General features: G+C 35.8%; 1 protein-coding gene across 2 annotated transcripts in view; it reads left to right on the top strand.

The window, feature by feature from the left end:
- The window catches only part of SLC8A1 (solute carrier family 8 member A1), a 257,765-nt gene that overhangs the window by 223,994 nt on the left and 16,539 nt on the right, over positions 1-17,232 (top strand). For both annotated transcript variants that reach the window (XM_070932297.1, XM_070932298.1), the window contains exons 8-9: positions 2,167-2,297; positions 5,642-5,741. In XM_070932297.1, the coding sequence (XP_070788398.1) occupies positions 2,167-2,297; positions 5,642-5,741 (231 nt within the window). The remainder of the gene's footprint in view (positions 1-2,166; positions 2,298-5,641; positions 5,742-17,232) is intronic.

Here is a 17,232-nt window from a genome sequence, read left to right as displayed (position 1 = left end):
CTCCGGACACACAGGGTGGCTTACAATGCTTTAAGCAATAGCCTTCATACTTTTGTATATTTATACAAAGTCAGCTTATTGCCCCCACAATCTGGGTCCTCATGTCTTTGTTTTTATGTCTTTGACTAAATTAAATACTCAATCTTCCCCATTAATTATAACCCATTTCAGAAGACAAAATTTATTTATTTATTTATTTATTTTATTAAATTTTTATACTGCCCTTCTCCTGCTAGACTCAGGGCGGTGAACAGCCAAGAATAAAAAACATCCAATACAAAATTTAAAAGAATTAAATCAATTTTGGCCCAGATTTAAAACATCCCAACTAAAATCCGTTACAATTAAAATATCTAAGGGGGGCCGGTTTACGCCAGCCCAGCTTGGTGAAATAGAAAAGTTTTGAGGGTACGGCGAAAAACACGGAGATCTGGTATCCTATGTATCTCCGGGGGCAGGTCGTTCCAGAGGGCAGGTGCTGCCACAGAGAAGGCCCTCCCCCTGGGGGTCGCCAGCCGACATTGCCTGGCTGACGGCACCCTGAGGAGTCCTTTTCTAAATGCTTCCCTAGAAACTACAAGCTTGTTTTCCAGTTTAAACATAGACAAGGTTTGCTTCACCCTCTCACACTGCCTGGGAGTTGGGGCAGGTGTTGGTTAGAATAACAATGAGCCCCCTCACCTTTCACTTAGCTTGTATTGGGCTATTTTAGCTCTCACTGAAACATAATGCCTGCATATAGGGAACTTTCAATATTTTTATCAAGTGTGAAGGCATTGCCTTGGGGCCAGGAACACTGACAGCTTTACCCGCAGAAATTTTAAGAAAACTTTAAAAATTGAAACAGATCCTAGAAGGTCACCCAGACATCAGTGGAAAATGTAAATGTATACTTTGGTTCTAGATACAAAAATATGAAACATCTCTACATGATAGCAGTGTTGGGGAGAAATGGAGCCAATCCAGCAGCCAGAATTCATTTTCATGAAGCCCTTCCTTTCCAGGCCTTTTGTTCCAGCCAATATATGTTATAATATCAGAGCTCACTTGATGATAAAAATAATATGAAGAGGCATGGATTACATTCTGAGAGAGAAAAGCCATGGGAAGAAAAGAAAGATGTGAGACTTCCCCATCTAGCACAAAAATTTAATCAATAGGCTTTACTTTACACACCTAAAGTAATAGTTTCAGATACAACTGAGAAAGGTTCAGGTTAACATGAACACAATATACTGTATGTTGTGTCTAGCCTCGCCAGGAATATTAAATTCAAATATGATGATATTGTGTTGAGCCTGATGTCCTCTGAGTCTGTCTTCACATAATCAAGGAAAGGTATACTATAGATTGTCCTTTTTGTGTGCAAATCTAAACACATGTTCTTTTGGGAGGTGACAAGGTTCCTTGCCATATTTGGATAGAAATCTTGATGATCAGTAGAAAGAGATGCCAAAAACTCTTAACTCCTTTCTGCCTTGTCCTGGTTATAAAACCTAAGTTGTAATTAAGAGGTATTCATCCAAGTAATGCAGCTAAATGGCAATTGTTGGAGAGTCCTAACAGGAAAAAAATGGCTCTGGGAACCTGGAAAACATGAGCTGATATTTACCAAAGATATTTCTTTATATTTCTCTTCTGGATATGTTATCTGCTTTTGCTTGATTATTTTAGCAGTCTAAAATTCTGACTCATAGAAATCACTTTGCATCTGTTACAATCATATATTTCATGTTTAGACAAGCCTCAACTAATAGTAGACCTATTTAAAAACAACCATATTAGGTAGTGCATCACATAGACCTGTGAATCCATAGATACTCCCTTTTCTATTTCCCAGTTGCAAAGAGCAGCTCAAAGAGCTACCTGCTAAATTGTGGTTCCCTTCAAAAGCACAAGGGGTGAAAGGAAGCACTCCTTTTGACATACAGAGGAGCTATGAGCCATTATATTGTTTCCTGATGCTTCCAGGTAAACTATCAGGAGGAGCAAACTCCAATCCTTACAATGCAGGAGGCTGCCCTGATGGTGTATTCTTGTAACAGTTGTTTGCTTGCTTTTGCCACATTAATGGAGTATGTTGGAGGATAAACAAAAGCTGGCTGCAGAAAAGGCAACAGACTCAACTATCCCTCAACTGGTTCTTTTTGTCTTTTCCATCCCCAGAAGAGAACGAAGAGAAGCAGCCTCTGACAAGCAAAGAGGAGGAAGAACGCCGCATTGCTGAAATGGGGCGCCCCATCCTGGGGGAGCACACAAAGCTAGAAGTGATTATTGAAGAGTCCTACGAGTTCAAGGTGTAGTATGTAGACATCTAATGTCATTATTACTATTAATTCTGTATCAGTCCTGGAGTAACCTAGGATTATATTTTGGTAGAGCATTCTCAACATGCACCCCCAAAATGTGCCTGTGCAATTAGAATTTTGTTCTAAGAAAAGGCAAATTGTGCGATTCATACAAATTATAGCACTGAAATAATTTGGCTAATTTTTCTAATATTTTTATTTATTATGTATTTATTTCTTACATTGCAGCATGTGTTTTTTAAAAAAGGGTAAAAATTATATTTTTAAGAATTATTATTATTATTATTATTATTATTATTATTATTATTATTATTATTGGTTAATCTTTAGTGAGATTCACAGCCTTTGAGGCTGGTTAATAGCTCAGCAGCTCGAGTCCTAACCAAGGACCTAGGAACTGTTAAGGTATCGTTGGAGGATGTAAGCTGTTCCGAGTAAGGTGGTTTTTTTGTAGAGTCAAAATGTTCAAGTCCGGTAAATTTAGAATTTTTAAATAGCGGGATAGCCCTTTGGCTATTATTATTATTATTATTATTATTATTATTATTATTATTATTAGACAGTATACAAATTTTATAAATAAATAAAATAAAATAAATAATACACAGCAAACGAGATGACCATGTTGGATTTCATATCCCAAATCACTAGTTGTTGTTGTTGTTGTTGTTGTTGTTATTTGAAAGCCATCAAATATTCTTAGGAAGATAAACTGTGCAGCCACAGCCACATTCCTTTCTCTATTTAATTATTTATTTATTTCTAACTCTCTCTTTCATTTCTTTCTCTTCCTAGTGGGATTTCCAAAAATATTAATAAATCTCCTTAGGTATTTCAAGGACATTGTGAAAACATCCTACCACTCATTGTAGAAATGAGTTCAAATCAGAAAATTACACACAATTACACACAGATTGTATAAATGATTTCTGTTAAGTGCAAGAAATCAGGAGTCGGGATATGGTTCAAAAGTATTACAAATTTGTTCCATGCTATCTCAACGTAAGAATCTGATCTACTTGCGGTCAAGGCAAATGGACTTCCGGGGGGGGGTGCTGGACTTAGGTCTCTTACAGGGCTGTAGAGACTCCAAACTGATGATACGTTTGATCCTGCCCTCAGGCTCAGCCTGGTCATTTCCTACTTCTTCAAATAAGAACATTACACACACATTAAATGTAAAAAAATTATGAACAATAAAGCATAGGTACTTTATCCCTTCCTTTTACCCTATGGATAAAGTGGTTAAGTTCGAGATAATACCTAATTTCTCACCCAATCAACTTTTCAGCTAAAGAATATGCATGCATATCTAATCTAGCTCATTAAGCACAATGCCATATTCACTATTTAAAACATAAGCTCTGCATTATTTACATCATTAACAATTATCATATATTTAAATTTAACTTTGATTTTCTTTCGTTTGCATCCCCTGAAGATAATTTTAAATTGGATATTAAAATTTTATACCATTCTGTATTAAATAGGTAGAATTTCATTACACAGGAAGCACTGACATAGGCAATCTTTTTTTAGTTCTTTTATTTATTTATTTTCATGCAGCTTAGCCAAAATATTCTCTTGTCAATTCCCTTAGAAAGTAATTTTGAATGGCTTCAGGCAACCTCACTGAACTTAAATCATGGTCCAGCTCAAATCAATCATTTGTAAAGAAAATGAACTATGCATGATTATATATTTCATATTCAATTTTATAATATGAGGTGTATTAGGTTGAAAGCAAAGTTTTTACAACTCTGCTCTATAAGCATATCTCAAGGTTATTAAACGTATAGAGGATCAGTAAAAGCTGAAGATGTCCAGTTTAGCTGTAGCAAAGTAAATACGTCAGTTAAATACAGCTTTCTGAAGTACTAATATATTTTCAGAGATACATCTATGTGTCAGGAGTTTCTACATGGCATCTTTTTGACTATTTTTATAAGTTGCCTTTTTTTTTATCCCCAGTTCAATCACTGGCTTTATCAATTCAGAGAATAAATAAGTGAACCAATGTTCTGGCCTCCGGTAAAATTACTTTTCCTCCCTATGCATAGTAGATTGGTCAGAATGAGCTTCAGATGTTTCAACGCAAAAGAAGCTTATAAAATAAACTAGGTAAGGTGTTATATACAGGCATTCCCATGGTTAGGTGATCAAAATCCAGGCATTTGGCAACCAGCCTATATTTATGATGGTTGCAGCATCCCAGAGATAATCTGATTGCCATTTGCAACCTTTCCAGCCAGCTTCTGATAAGCAAAGTCAATGGGGGAAGCTGGATTCACTTAATGAAGTGAATAATGTTAAGTGTGTGATTCACTTAACAATTGCAGTGATCTGCTTAACAACTGTGGCAAAAAAAGGGTCATAAAATTTATTTATTATTAGTTCAATTTATATGCCGCCTTTCTCCAAAGACTCAGGGCAGTTTATTAAAACTGAGCATAGCTCACTTAACTACCTTACTTAGCAGTGAAAATTCTGGTCCCAATTGTCATAAATCGAGCGCTATCTTTAGTAGCATTAATTTGTATCTAATCTTTTGTCCAGTTATCATAAACATCCAGGGACTCCATGATGACAGATTCATGGAATGTTGTGCAGGCAAATCTGTGGGAGGAATGGATCATTCAGCCTTTCTTGGCTACCTTTTTCTTTGCATAGTAGCCATCACGAATCAATTTTTCCTAAGAACTAGTCCTGCAAATGTAGCAGATTGGCAGAAGATGAATAGATCATTCTGCCTTGACCGCAGCAGCAGTCTTGTTTGCCAAATCTTACTTTTGTAATAACAACTGTTAAAATGTCCAAAGAAAGTAGGACTTCCTTTTCACCGCATCAAATATGGATGTATTCATACTTTACAAAAATGTGCAAGTCATCTTTTTGTAGGTCTAATTACAAAGCACCATTAAGAAATACTTTGCACAAACATTTCAAGCTGTTTTAAAGCAAGATACTTTTGCATGTTTAATTTCATTCACTTGATGTTGAAGAGCCATTGTGGCACAGTGGTTAGAATGTAGTATTGCAGGCTAATTCTGCCAACTGCAGACTGCCAGCAGTTTGGCAGTTCGAATCTCACCAGCTCAAGGTTGACTCAGCCTTCCAGTCTTCCAGCCATCCTTATCGAAGTTGGTAAAATGAGGACCCAGATTGTTGGGGACAATATGCTGACACTGTAAGCCGCTCACAGAGGACTGTAAAGCACTGTGAAGCAGTATATAAGTCTAAGTGCTATTCCTTTTGCTATATCCATGCTCTGACGCTAACCAGCATCCTTTACATTTACCAATGTGCTCCATGTTTTGTCTGTCCATCTGCAGAACACTGTGGACAAACTTATTAAGAAGACAAATCTAGCTCTTGTGGTTGGAACAAACAGCTGGAGAGAGCAGTTCATTGAGGCTATCACTGTTAGTGCTGGTAAGTTTCTATTTCTATAAATACCATAAATTAAAATTAGTCATTTTCCTAGCCTGAGGTTATCCAGTTAACTTGACTCCAATACTGGTAGCTTGCCCTTGTTTCAGGAGCTATGACAAAGGAAGAAGCAGTCTTCCTTTTCTTAAAAAGTAGATAGCTTTAGCATTGTAATTTCAGTGTATTAGTCTTTACGTCTGCATTGCATATATCTGTCTAATGGAGAAGTTCTTTTATTTTAGGTCATGGATGGATAGCTTGTGTCTCTAAAGCCTCTTTCTGTGGCGCCCATGGCAGTTTGGCAAGCTAGCTTCCAAATATCAGTATTGCAGCTTCATTTTGTTTTAAGCACAAAGCAATTTGTGCTTTGTGTTTTGTGAGCTGTGAAATAGGCTTAACAGTTTTAAAAAAGCATAGAAAAAAATAAAATAAATTCCCAAACTCCCAGACCACCTCCTTGGCAACTTCCAGCCCAGGCAACTTTGGTACAACTCTGTCTGATCCACATCATTTCCTTGCTATGATGGCTCTAGCTTTCCCCACCTAAACCAGACCAAAAATGTGTATCCTTGCCTTCTCTATGATCTTCAAGGGTTCTGGGTAAATGCAATTTTACTGTTTTTAAATTATGTTGTCCCTTTTACGGGGAGACATGGGGTGTAGCAGTTAAGAACTGCAGCCGTGTATTTCTATTTATTTTAATGGGGTGCAATAAGGCTGGAAGTAAAGCAATAACAGAACATAGCCATGTGTTCTTTGTAGCTCTGAATTCAATTTACTCTAGATCTAAGTTAGTACTGCAAATGTGTTAACATTGAGTAGAATTTAATCTGGATAGTGGCCCTTGGGAAATTCATGCAGGTCATCTTGTGTTCCTTCATAAAAAGAAAAGGAGGCAGGAAGAGAAAATAAATAATACATAATATCTGTGATTATAAAATGCTTTTTAAAAGTCTGTGCATGTGTGTATGCCTGTACATGCATACATGTCTCCCAGTACATGTACTGGGAGTATTATATAATCTAATGCATACAAATTTGATTTGATTCTCTGACTTCACAAATAAAAAATTATCTCATTGTGGATACATACTCATTGTAAGATGTTATCTTCCAATTTGCAAATAAATTTCCATATTTGCTTTCTTTCTAAACTATTTTGAGATCCCTTAATACCACTGAAATACATTTCCTTTTGTACTACTATATCGAGTCTTGCCAGAATAATTAGACTGTCTGTGCATAAATATTAGAAAATTATTTGTTAAAAAAACTTCAATGGGAAATACAATATATTTAACAAGTGCCATCTAGGTATCTGACTGAAGTAACTATATTAGTCCAACTTCAATAAACTATATATGAATTAAGAACATGAGGCTTATTTTTCTAGGCAAGATTTACTTTCTTATAGAGGAATTGAAATAAAAATAAGAACAAGAGTATCTTATTTTATATAAAAAAGATGGGCACTGGGAAGGGTCAACATCTTTAAGATTGTTGGTACAGAATCGGATCAAAGACCCTTTGTATGTAGGCATGACTCTCTGCATGTAGTAACATTTCATTTGTGATCCCACCATCTCACAGATTTTGAGCTTCCTGACAGACATCATTGGCATGAATACACAGGGACTAGATTCATAATTGTGCCCTGCCATAATGTGGTTTGATTTCAGATTAGAATATTTATCTGTTTTTTTATGACCTGTAATGCTATATATTGCTTAGGATCCGATGCAAATCCAGCTAGTTATTATAGAAACCATAGTTAACAGAATTGTGGATTAATATGAAGTATGAATCATTGACTACATTTCTTTCACTTCAACTATATACAGAAAAATTATAGAACTATAATTCAGGCAAATTGTAGAATTGATAATGATATTTTAACTATATACAGTATATATATATACTGCTTCCATGAGCAGGATTTTCTGATCATTGCTTCATAAACTAAAGGCACACTGTCTTTGTTAATATTTATGGCAAGTTCACCTACAATAATCACTGTTTCCAACACATCATATCTTCTCCAAGGATAGATAATTGTGCTGTTGCTTCTATGCATCAGAAATAACAGTCTTATTACTTGCACCTCAGCATGATTATCTGCTATCCTACTAATTGAAAAGATAATTAAAAGGAGGTCAGACTGGAGTAATAAATCATATAACATTACAAGCTCCATAGGTACTTCTGTCCCTCAAGAAATGATTAATTTAAAACAAAAAAATCAGTTGATTTTTCTTATTCAGTACCCTTAAATTTTTTCATTATACAAAAATTGGAAAATGAATTGCTTTCAGGAAGTATTTCCCAACTTGCATTACCATCTATTTTTCCATGATCTTTTGTTTGCATGGGTCGTGGCCAAGTGTGACTGGTAGTGATGTCAAACCTCATTTAGGAATCATTTCATTTAAGGTTGAGAACCAAAGATCCAAAACTCTGCCTCCATCAGCCTTTGCAGACAGAGAAATGTCTTTTTCCCCAGACTACATATGCTCTGTTGTAGAATCCCCTACGTGTAATTTGCCTTGCTCTTGCTGGCAGGGCTCCTGACATTTCAGAAGTGCCAGGCTAGAAAAGAATGACTCACTTAATCATAAAGATAAGAAAGTGATAAACCATATGACAGATTTTATCTTCTGACATTTTCCTGTGTTCATTCCTAAATCAGACAAGCGCAAAGACAAAGTGTGTATCAGAATCTTTCCTAGGCAAGTATCTAAAAGAACATAACAATCCCCATTTTATTAGCAGTATCTACCTTGTACATTTAAGGCTGTGGTAGTTTTCCCTTGCCTAAATTGCAACTGGTAAATGAGTGAAAGTGAAACAAGTTCATTTATTTTAACTATGTTTAATTGAAAGAATGTATTATATGATACATGTTATATGTTTAATTGAAAGAATGTATTATATGATACATATAGTATTATATGTTTAATTGAAAGAATGTATTATATGATACATGTTATATGTTTAATTGAAAGAATGTATTATATGATCTGAGTCAAGTAAAGAACAAAAATCTATGTACTACTTAAAGTCTCGTTCCCATAATCTTTAACTAGGTAGAACAGTACATCGTATGGGAACAATATTTGAACCAAAGTACCTCAATTTACCTAACTTACAGAATGTATCCAAAATCCAGGACCCAGGACTCGGCCTGGGTCGCCGAGTGGTTATGGGTGCGACTTGGTGCACCCACATAACACCCCTCCTGCGCGATCTGCACTGGCTCCTGGTGGTCTTCCGGGTGCGAGTCAAGGTGTTGGTTAGGACCGGGGTATATACGAGACCGCCTTCTGCCAGCAACAACCTCCCACCAGCCAATACACTCCCACAGAGAGGGACTCCTCAGGGTGCCATCGACCAAACAATGCCGACTGGCGACACCCAGGGGGAGAGCCTTCTCTGTGGGGGCACCAGCCCTCTGGAATGAGCTGCCCCTAGAGCTTCGTCTTAGCCCCGACCTGCGTACTTTTCACCGCGCCCTTAAGACCCTTCTGTTTCAGCAAGCCGGACTGGCCTAGTATGAATTTTTAAAATGTATGTTTAATTCATGGCCAAATATTTATATTTCAATTTTAATTGGTTTTAAATTTTATAAATCTATGTGTTTTAATATGGCTGTACACCACCCTGAGTTCTTCGGGAGAAGGGCGGTATAGAAATCTAATAAACTCTTAAACTCCCGAGGGAACGAAATTTGGGGAATTTGTGGTTGCTTCAGGGCTGCCAAACTCCTGTTGCTTCAGCCTTACCAGGCTGCTGTTGCAATCATGTCATTCCTATTTTGAACATTCTGTGACAGTTTCTCAGCCATTCTTGTAATCCCTTGCTCCCTTCCCCACCCAGCAACAAGCATTTAGCTGCCTACTGACCTTGGACTTGCAATTTCCTGTTGGCTTCCCTACTGATTTTTCTCCCTGCAGGTTTCCCACAAGCAATGTAAAGTAAATGGGCAAGCCAGCAGGAGTTGGAGGAAGGAGGTTTTTTTGGTTTTTTGCCCACCATAGTCATTTCGTTTCTCTGTTTAGATAAGGATATATCTCTAAATCAATGACCTGACAGGGAATGGGATGTCTAGTGTTAAATAATCCTAAAATACTTTTAAGTCCTTCTGTTCATCTGTATTAAGTATTAGGTATTTCTCAGGCACTACATGCTATTATAGACTGAACATATCCACAGGAGACTTTTCCATTCCTAACATGCAGTCCACAACATTCAAATCTGCAGAACTAGAAGCTTCGTCTGCCAGTATCAAATGTTCTGTTTATTCACAGGTGGCTTCCTTCTGTTAAGCTGAAGAATTGCACCCATAGAAACACATGTTTTCAGTGAACCTAATTGTTACTGGTGCAGAAAACACAGTTTAACAAACTGTCAACATTGTTCCTTGTAGAATATTTTTTTAAAGTCTGCCTGATCTTTATTTCATACTTCATTATAAGATGCAAATGTATCCAATAAGAACCATGTCATCGATAAAGGAGAACATTTGCAGTTCAGGGTTGAAATCAGGGGTCCTTGGTGCTCTCTGAGCTTGGCATTTTTTTTTATGCAGACATTTTATTATCCAAATTAGGTGAGAACCGGTAGCAAAAATCCCTGCCCCCGCCCCCCCCATGCCCAGCTGAGCCACGCGATCATCAGAGCCTTTTTTTCTTTGAAATGCCTCTGACGAGCCAAGCTCTGACGATCCCAGCTGAGTTGCCTGCCAATCAGAAAGAAAAAAAGTTTTTTCTTTTAAATGACTCTGACGATCCAAGCTCTGACGGTTTTTTTTAAAAACCCTCTGATGATCAGGCAACTCAGCTGGGATCGTCAGAGCCTTTTGAAAGCATTTTTTTACATGGTTTTACATGTAAAAAATGGTTTTAAAAGTTAAAAAAAATTGGCCATGCCCACCCAGTCACATTACTACCCCCCCACACACACCAAGCCACGCCCACAGAACTGGTAGTAACAAATTTTAGATTTCACCACTGCATTAGTGGCTTGGGTAATGAATAATCTGCATAAAAACTACCAAGTTCAAAGAGCACCAAGGACTACCTGTGCTATAGTGCAGTTGGAAGAAAGCATTCACCCTTTTCATGGATATTACTGTGTGGCTGTGTTACCATTGCTGCTCGATAATTCTTCCACCAATAACGCTTAAAATATATGCTATGTGTAACCTTATTGATTGAGCAGCAGTAGAGAACCTTTAAGGCAGACTCAGTTCTGAAGCACAATCTCTGCCTCCCCCAAATCCCTTTCTAAAAAGGAAAAAGTGAAAATTTGCATCTGACTTAAAAAGAAGCAGAGCATACGCACGCATACAAACGCACACCATCCATTTGCATGAAATCAGCATAGTGCAAAGAGGGGTCAGGGTTATTAACAAGGGGCCCGAAGTCAGAAAACAGACAGTCACAAGGTCTTTAATCAGCATTGGTAGCCAAGGGTCAGAATCTATAACGTCTGTAATGCAAGGCAAGTTTCAGAAACTGGAAGCAAAGAAAGAATGACATGCACTTCAAAAGACGCATTTTGTTCACAGCCTTTTGAGCTCTCAAGCAGAGCAGTTGGCAAGGCAGGAGTGCAGCTACACCCAGGACTGATGTAACTAACTGGTTGCTTCAGTGCAAATAATAATTGCTAACTATTTCTTAAGGGCAGGAACACACAACGTTCTCCTCTACCCATTTACAGGTCAATGGTTGGTGTATCCTCTACCCCACTTTTCCTACAATATGTCAGAATAGTGTTTTCCAATTTGCAATGGCACTAGTGATACTGTTTTGTTTTGCCCGTTGTATGTCAACCTCCTCCATTTCAGTTGACTGCTATTGCTGTGGCAGTCCCTCCCCTCCTGTCACCGGATATGTGCCTATTTTGCCCAGGAATGCTAGACCAGTAAAACAACACACTTTTTTTAAACCATTACCATGATGAAATTTGGACTTTTTTATTATTTGTGTTTGTGTTTTTATACATCTACCTTTATTATTTATCCATGGGTGGGATGAAAAACAGGCAGAGAAGGGTGTGATTTTAAACCATCCTCCTGTTTCCTGTTTCTTGTTCCCCACATCTTTGACGCCAGTCACACTCCATTTCAAACTTATTCTGGCAATTAGATTAAGGTATGGATAATTGGTCCTTTTAGTCACAATAATCTGGTAATTAGATTTTATATTTTATTTTTTAATAAAACTAATTTCAAAGTCAGGTTTAGAAGAAACGTGTCATTGATTCCTGGTTACCAAGTTCCAGCAATGTACTATTAAACATCTTCAGAACTTGCCTCTTGGGTTCCCAAAGACACTTTGATGGCTATTCCAGGGAACAGGATGCTGGCTCTGATAGACCTTAGAACTAACCCAATAAAATATTTCATGTTTTTAGCTTATATAAAGTCAATATAGCTAGTTCATATTTTAAAACATTATTTAAAACAAGGTTAAAGTAGATGCCTATGTTAATATTGACCTTTATCAATCTAAACTGAAGAATGCAACCCATTACCTTACTACAGTGCTTATTAGTCACTGTTGCTAGATGTTACCAAGCCACGTGGATAGCTCGTGATAGATTAAGCCATGTGTCACTAGGACTCAGTGAAAAAGATTTTTTTGAAAAAGAAATGGGATTTTCTAATTTTACAGAAGTTAGCTACTGGGCCATTTCTCATCCCTAACTTGAGCCTGGAGAAATGACTATATTTCATTTTCTTTGTACCAGAATTATAGTTGAAATTTTTGCCCTAACAGTATTTCTTTTTTTCCCCAAGCAATATGTGTCAGAAAGACAATGATTTAATTTGCTGTTTATCTGTTCTTTTGTTAAATATGCTTACAGTAATTTGGATAATGCTTATAGAAAGCTGGCAGTCCAGCATATCCTAGTTTTTCAAATAAAATCTTCCACTCTGCTCTAAGAAAAACAGTAACTTAAGATAGAGACTGGCTGGAGATTCTGGGACTAGCATCTGAAGGATGGTAAATTGAAGAAAGTTATTCTACCCAAAAGAGAATAGGTGTCTTATTCCATGAGACCCACATGAAATCCTCTAAAAGAGGCTCAGAATTTTGCTACCTGGCCAGAAAGCTGTTTTTTTATTAATACATTTTGGTCTTCCTGCTTTATTCATCAACAACAAACTTCATCAGCAGCTATTACTCAAACAGTTATAAAGAGAAAAACACTGGAGTTTTTAAATATTGTTTTTAAAAAGTATAACAATTAAGTAAAAGGAAATAGGGAGGTATTCATATACTTTATAATACCAGTTTTGCTAAGTAAATGATACATATTTAGTCCCCAAGAGTGCACTATGACAGTCAGTTCAACAACTGTGTTTGATCAACTTTTAATTTTTGATGTGAGATTCTTATTTTCACTCATAGTTTATGTTATGTATTCACTTTTGGAGGGAAAATTAACCCTTGATTTTGATTGGCCAGCACCTGGCCAAGAAACTATATAAAGGGAGTTGTCAACTGGGTTCGTTGCTGGATTTGTTACTGTGAAATAAAGAGCTATTGTTCACACAGACCTGTCTCCTCACTCGCCCAACTTAACAGTTTAACACCCTAAGTCATAAAATAACTAATCAGAGTTAACATAATGAAGCTTAGTACTAACCAAAAAGACTGTTTATAACAATACAACAAATAATGTAGTAGCAATGGGTCTCCAATAAACATTTTGTTACAATGCACAGCATTTCTCCAAGGATTAGAGGACATGCTGGCCATATAAAATTTGCAGATCTTGTTGATGTGGTTGAAGAACACTGAGCTAGATTATAGATGGAAATCATTTATTCCAAACTTTCATTTCTAAATATCCAGGGAGTTATCATACTAAGGCCTTTTAATATTTACCAATGCACTGAATTACTCATAAAAGCAGTGTTTGATTCTCCTAATGGACATTTTATTGTTCTGCATCTCTTCCCATAAAGTGCTCTGAGAGAATTAAATATCAAAAAGCTTTGTTCACACAATGTTCTTTTTTAAAAATACATGAAATCTTAGTGATTGGTGATTTAAAACTATTTAAAGCATTTTGAATAATCCCTTTCTAGTTATACCTGCAGGGTGCTCTCTGATCTTAGGACAATTTAAATCGATTTGACAGTACAAAATAACTCAAGAATTTAAATTGGCTCTAACCCAATCCATACAACTGTAACTGGGATACACAATTGGCAGTTCCCACGGTCAGACAGGATGAAAACCTTAGGATCACAAAGTAGTTATACTTCTGTTTAAGCATTTAAATCAAGCAAATGAACAGAATACTTACTGTATCTTGGTTTTCCTGAATAAGAACAAGGCAGGTCAGAATTATCTTCTGAAAATGAGATCAACAATGCTTAGAGGAAAGATTGTAAGAGTAGTAAGAATCCTTGGCCTTTTCAGTTTCTCAGTGGCAAAGTCCTAGACTGTTTATGTTGCCACAATGAAGAGTTTTGTGGTGAACTTGCACCATTAGATGCTTCTCTTTCCAACCCGCTTCAGTGGAAGAAGATACAGACAGCGAGATCTCATACCAATTTGTCAGTTTAGCAAAAAAGTAAAAAGGAAATTGGGAGTTGAGAAGAAAACAAAAGCGAACTAGCAAAATTATGTTGAGGTTTGTGCATGCATCCACCAAGAAAAGACAATAGTTCATTTGTAGGCCCATGTTAAACCTACAGTTTGCATCCAGATCAGCTGTGCCCATGCAGGGCATGGCCAGCCCTACAGCAGTTCCCACCTGCTTCTCATGAGAGTTTCAAAGGGAATGTCTTGATGTGTAGTTCTCAAAATAGTGTATTTGACAATATACATTTGCTGAATCAAATCCTGCTATTTCTCAACTCCATGTTTTTGTATATTTTTCTGGGTTTTGTGGCCTTCCCTGACCTGATTCCTCTCAGGTATGTTAGGTTGAAATTTTTATAACTCATAGTTCTGTTAATTGGATGTTAAGGGTTCGAGTCTAAAACTTCTGGAGGACAGGATAGGGAAGATGCTTTATAATATAATTCTCTTGCACAAGTTGATTGGTTATGTAAATATCATATTTAGTAAATGTTTAATAAATATTATTAGATTTTTGCTATTAAATCAATAAACTGTCTTTAACTTATACTTAATTAAATTATACATTACACTGGCAACTCTCATACTTAATTGCAAGTTCTCTTTTATATTATCTATCTCTTTCCTTGCAATTACTGTTTATTTCCCAAAATACTTTCTCCCAAACTACCATAGGCTTATTTCCAGATCTGAAATTAGCTTGTTAGGGAGTGGATATTAAGAGAAAAAATAAGAATGTTGACCAAGTGATGAGTTAAGCATCCACATATAAATCATAGATTGACATTTCAGCAGGGGATGACAGACACAAGAAAACTGTCTTCATTGGTATTTGTTGGTGGATTCCATTTTGATAGAGCCCTATTGAATCTGTGGATAATTTCTCCTACATCCATACTCCTTTTTTTAAAACAAGTTTTATTGGGTATTTTTCTTTTCTCCTCCCCCACCTTCACCCACATCTTTCTTTTTCTTTTTTTTTCTTTTTTTTGAACAGAGTGTTGGTCGTTTCTTATCTTATACAATTAGTCAAATTCAAATACATTTTATTCAATTACAATTTTTGTCAATATTGCCTTCCCCACTTTCCTTTTTTTTTGAATATACCTCAGCAGGGTGGATTTGATTTAAATCGAGTTGATTTAAACCACAATTTAAATCATGATTTAAATCACTAGTAAAAAGGCTTGATTTAAATAACTCGATTTAAATCATAATTTTTAAAGAGCAACTGTCATCTCTGCTACTCCTTTGACCCACTGTTGACTCACCGATAGTCCCAGTGTTGCAGAATATACAGCCTCATGCTACATAACTAAGCTCCATTTCATGCTGAATAAACTAAATTATTTATGTATCTTAAATAGAAAACTATCTTACGATAGATTTTACCCCAAAAGTTTTTTATTAAAATAAATTCGATAAAAATCAAAAAAATCCAATTTAAATCAAAAAAATCCGATTTAAATCAAAAACATCCGATTTAAATTTTTAAAAATCTGATTTTTTTTATTTTTTAAAAAAAAATCATTGATTTTTATCCACCCTGTATCTCAGTATTTCTATACTTGCATACATAAACACCTTCTTCATTTATCCCTAAATTCTAACTTTACTATTTGTACACATTTATCCTCTTTTATTCTTAAACAATTCATTCTTTTTCTTAATATATTTATATTTGTTTGTTCAGAGCTGCCTTTCTTCCACTTCATCTTTTTATACAGCAATCTTTCTCCTCAAACCTAGCCTCTCCCTTTTCTCCTTCCAACTTTCTTTCCCCACCTTCTTCTTCTCTTCTCTACTTCCCCTTCCCTTCTCCTTCTCCTCCTCTCTTGCCCCGTCTTACCTTCTCTCCTACTCTACTTTCCCTTCCCTTCCTTCCTCCCTACTCTTCAGTCCCTCTCTCTCCTCCCTTCCAATTCCTTCATCTCTCTCTATTGCTGTATTCATTTTCAATTTAATGTTTTCCATTGTGGAGTTCAGGCAATCCCGATCCCTTATCTTTTTAATTATTAATGATATATTTCATCTTGTTCTCTTTTTTTCTTGAAATCTTTACTCAAACAATTTTCTAATCTCTTATCTTTTTTACTTTTACCAATAGATTTTTTCTGCTTTACTTCTTGCAAGTATAACATTTAAGTCATTTTTATCATTTCAATTTTTCAGTTTTACATTCAATTTCAATCATTATATATATTTCTCAAAACATTTTAACAATAAATTTCCACTTATTCAAGTATATATTTATAAAGCGCATCTTAATCCTTTCTCATTTTACCCAATCTGATTAATTCTTAAAATATTCTTAATTTGTCTTCTTTTCTCTTTTTAATTATGTTTCAAATATATAGTTTGAGATATTCCAAATATTACATTTCCCCCAACTGATTTATTCATATTATTAAAACTTATCATTCTATAAACCTCTAATATTATTGAGCATGTGACATTTATTAGTTTTCCCTTTGTTTCTACTTTTCTTTTCCTTTTTCGTATCTTTTCATTATTAATATTTTATATCTTAAAATCATGAAATCTTTGCCCTTTATTTCCCATTATTTTCCATCCCTTTTCCCTCTTTCTTATATTTCCACTGTAAATCCCAGTGTAATCATTTAAGTTTTTTATATTTTTCCTGTTCCACCCTCTTTTCCTTCATTTCTTTTCTTTTTGTCCATACTTAATATTACAATTGTTTAATTTTCCATTGTCAGTCTCTTTGTCTTTGTCTTCTTCATTGTCCCTCTCTCTTTCTTGTTCCTCATTAGTCATTTCCTTTTCCTCTTCAGTGCATTCTAGCTCTGCCTTTGCCTCCTCAGATTTCGATTTTCCATGCACATTTATAATCATTTCCTTTATTTTCAAACACATCGTCTTTATCAGTTTGT

This window comes from Pituophis catenifer, unplaced genomic scaffold, assembly GCF_029215685.1.
Source record: "Pituophis catenifer annectens isolate HBS135680 unplaced genomic scaffold, rPitCat1.0.hap2 SCAF_1, whole genome shotgun sequence".
Classification (NCBI taxonomy): domain Eukaryota; kingdom Metazoa; phylum Chordata; class Lepidosauria; order Squamata; family Colubridae; genus Pituophis; species Pituophis catenifer.
This window is presented reverse-complemented; position numbering and strand designations above follow the sequence as displayed.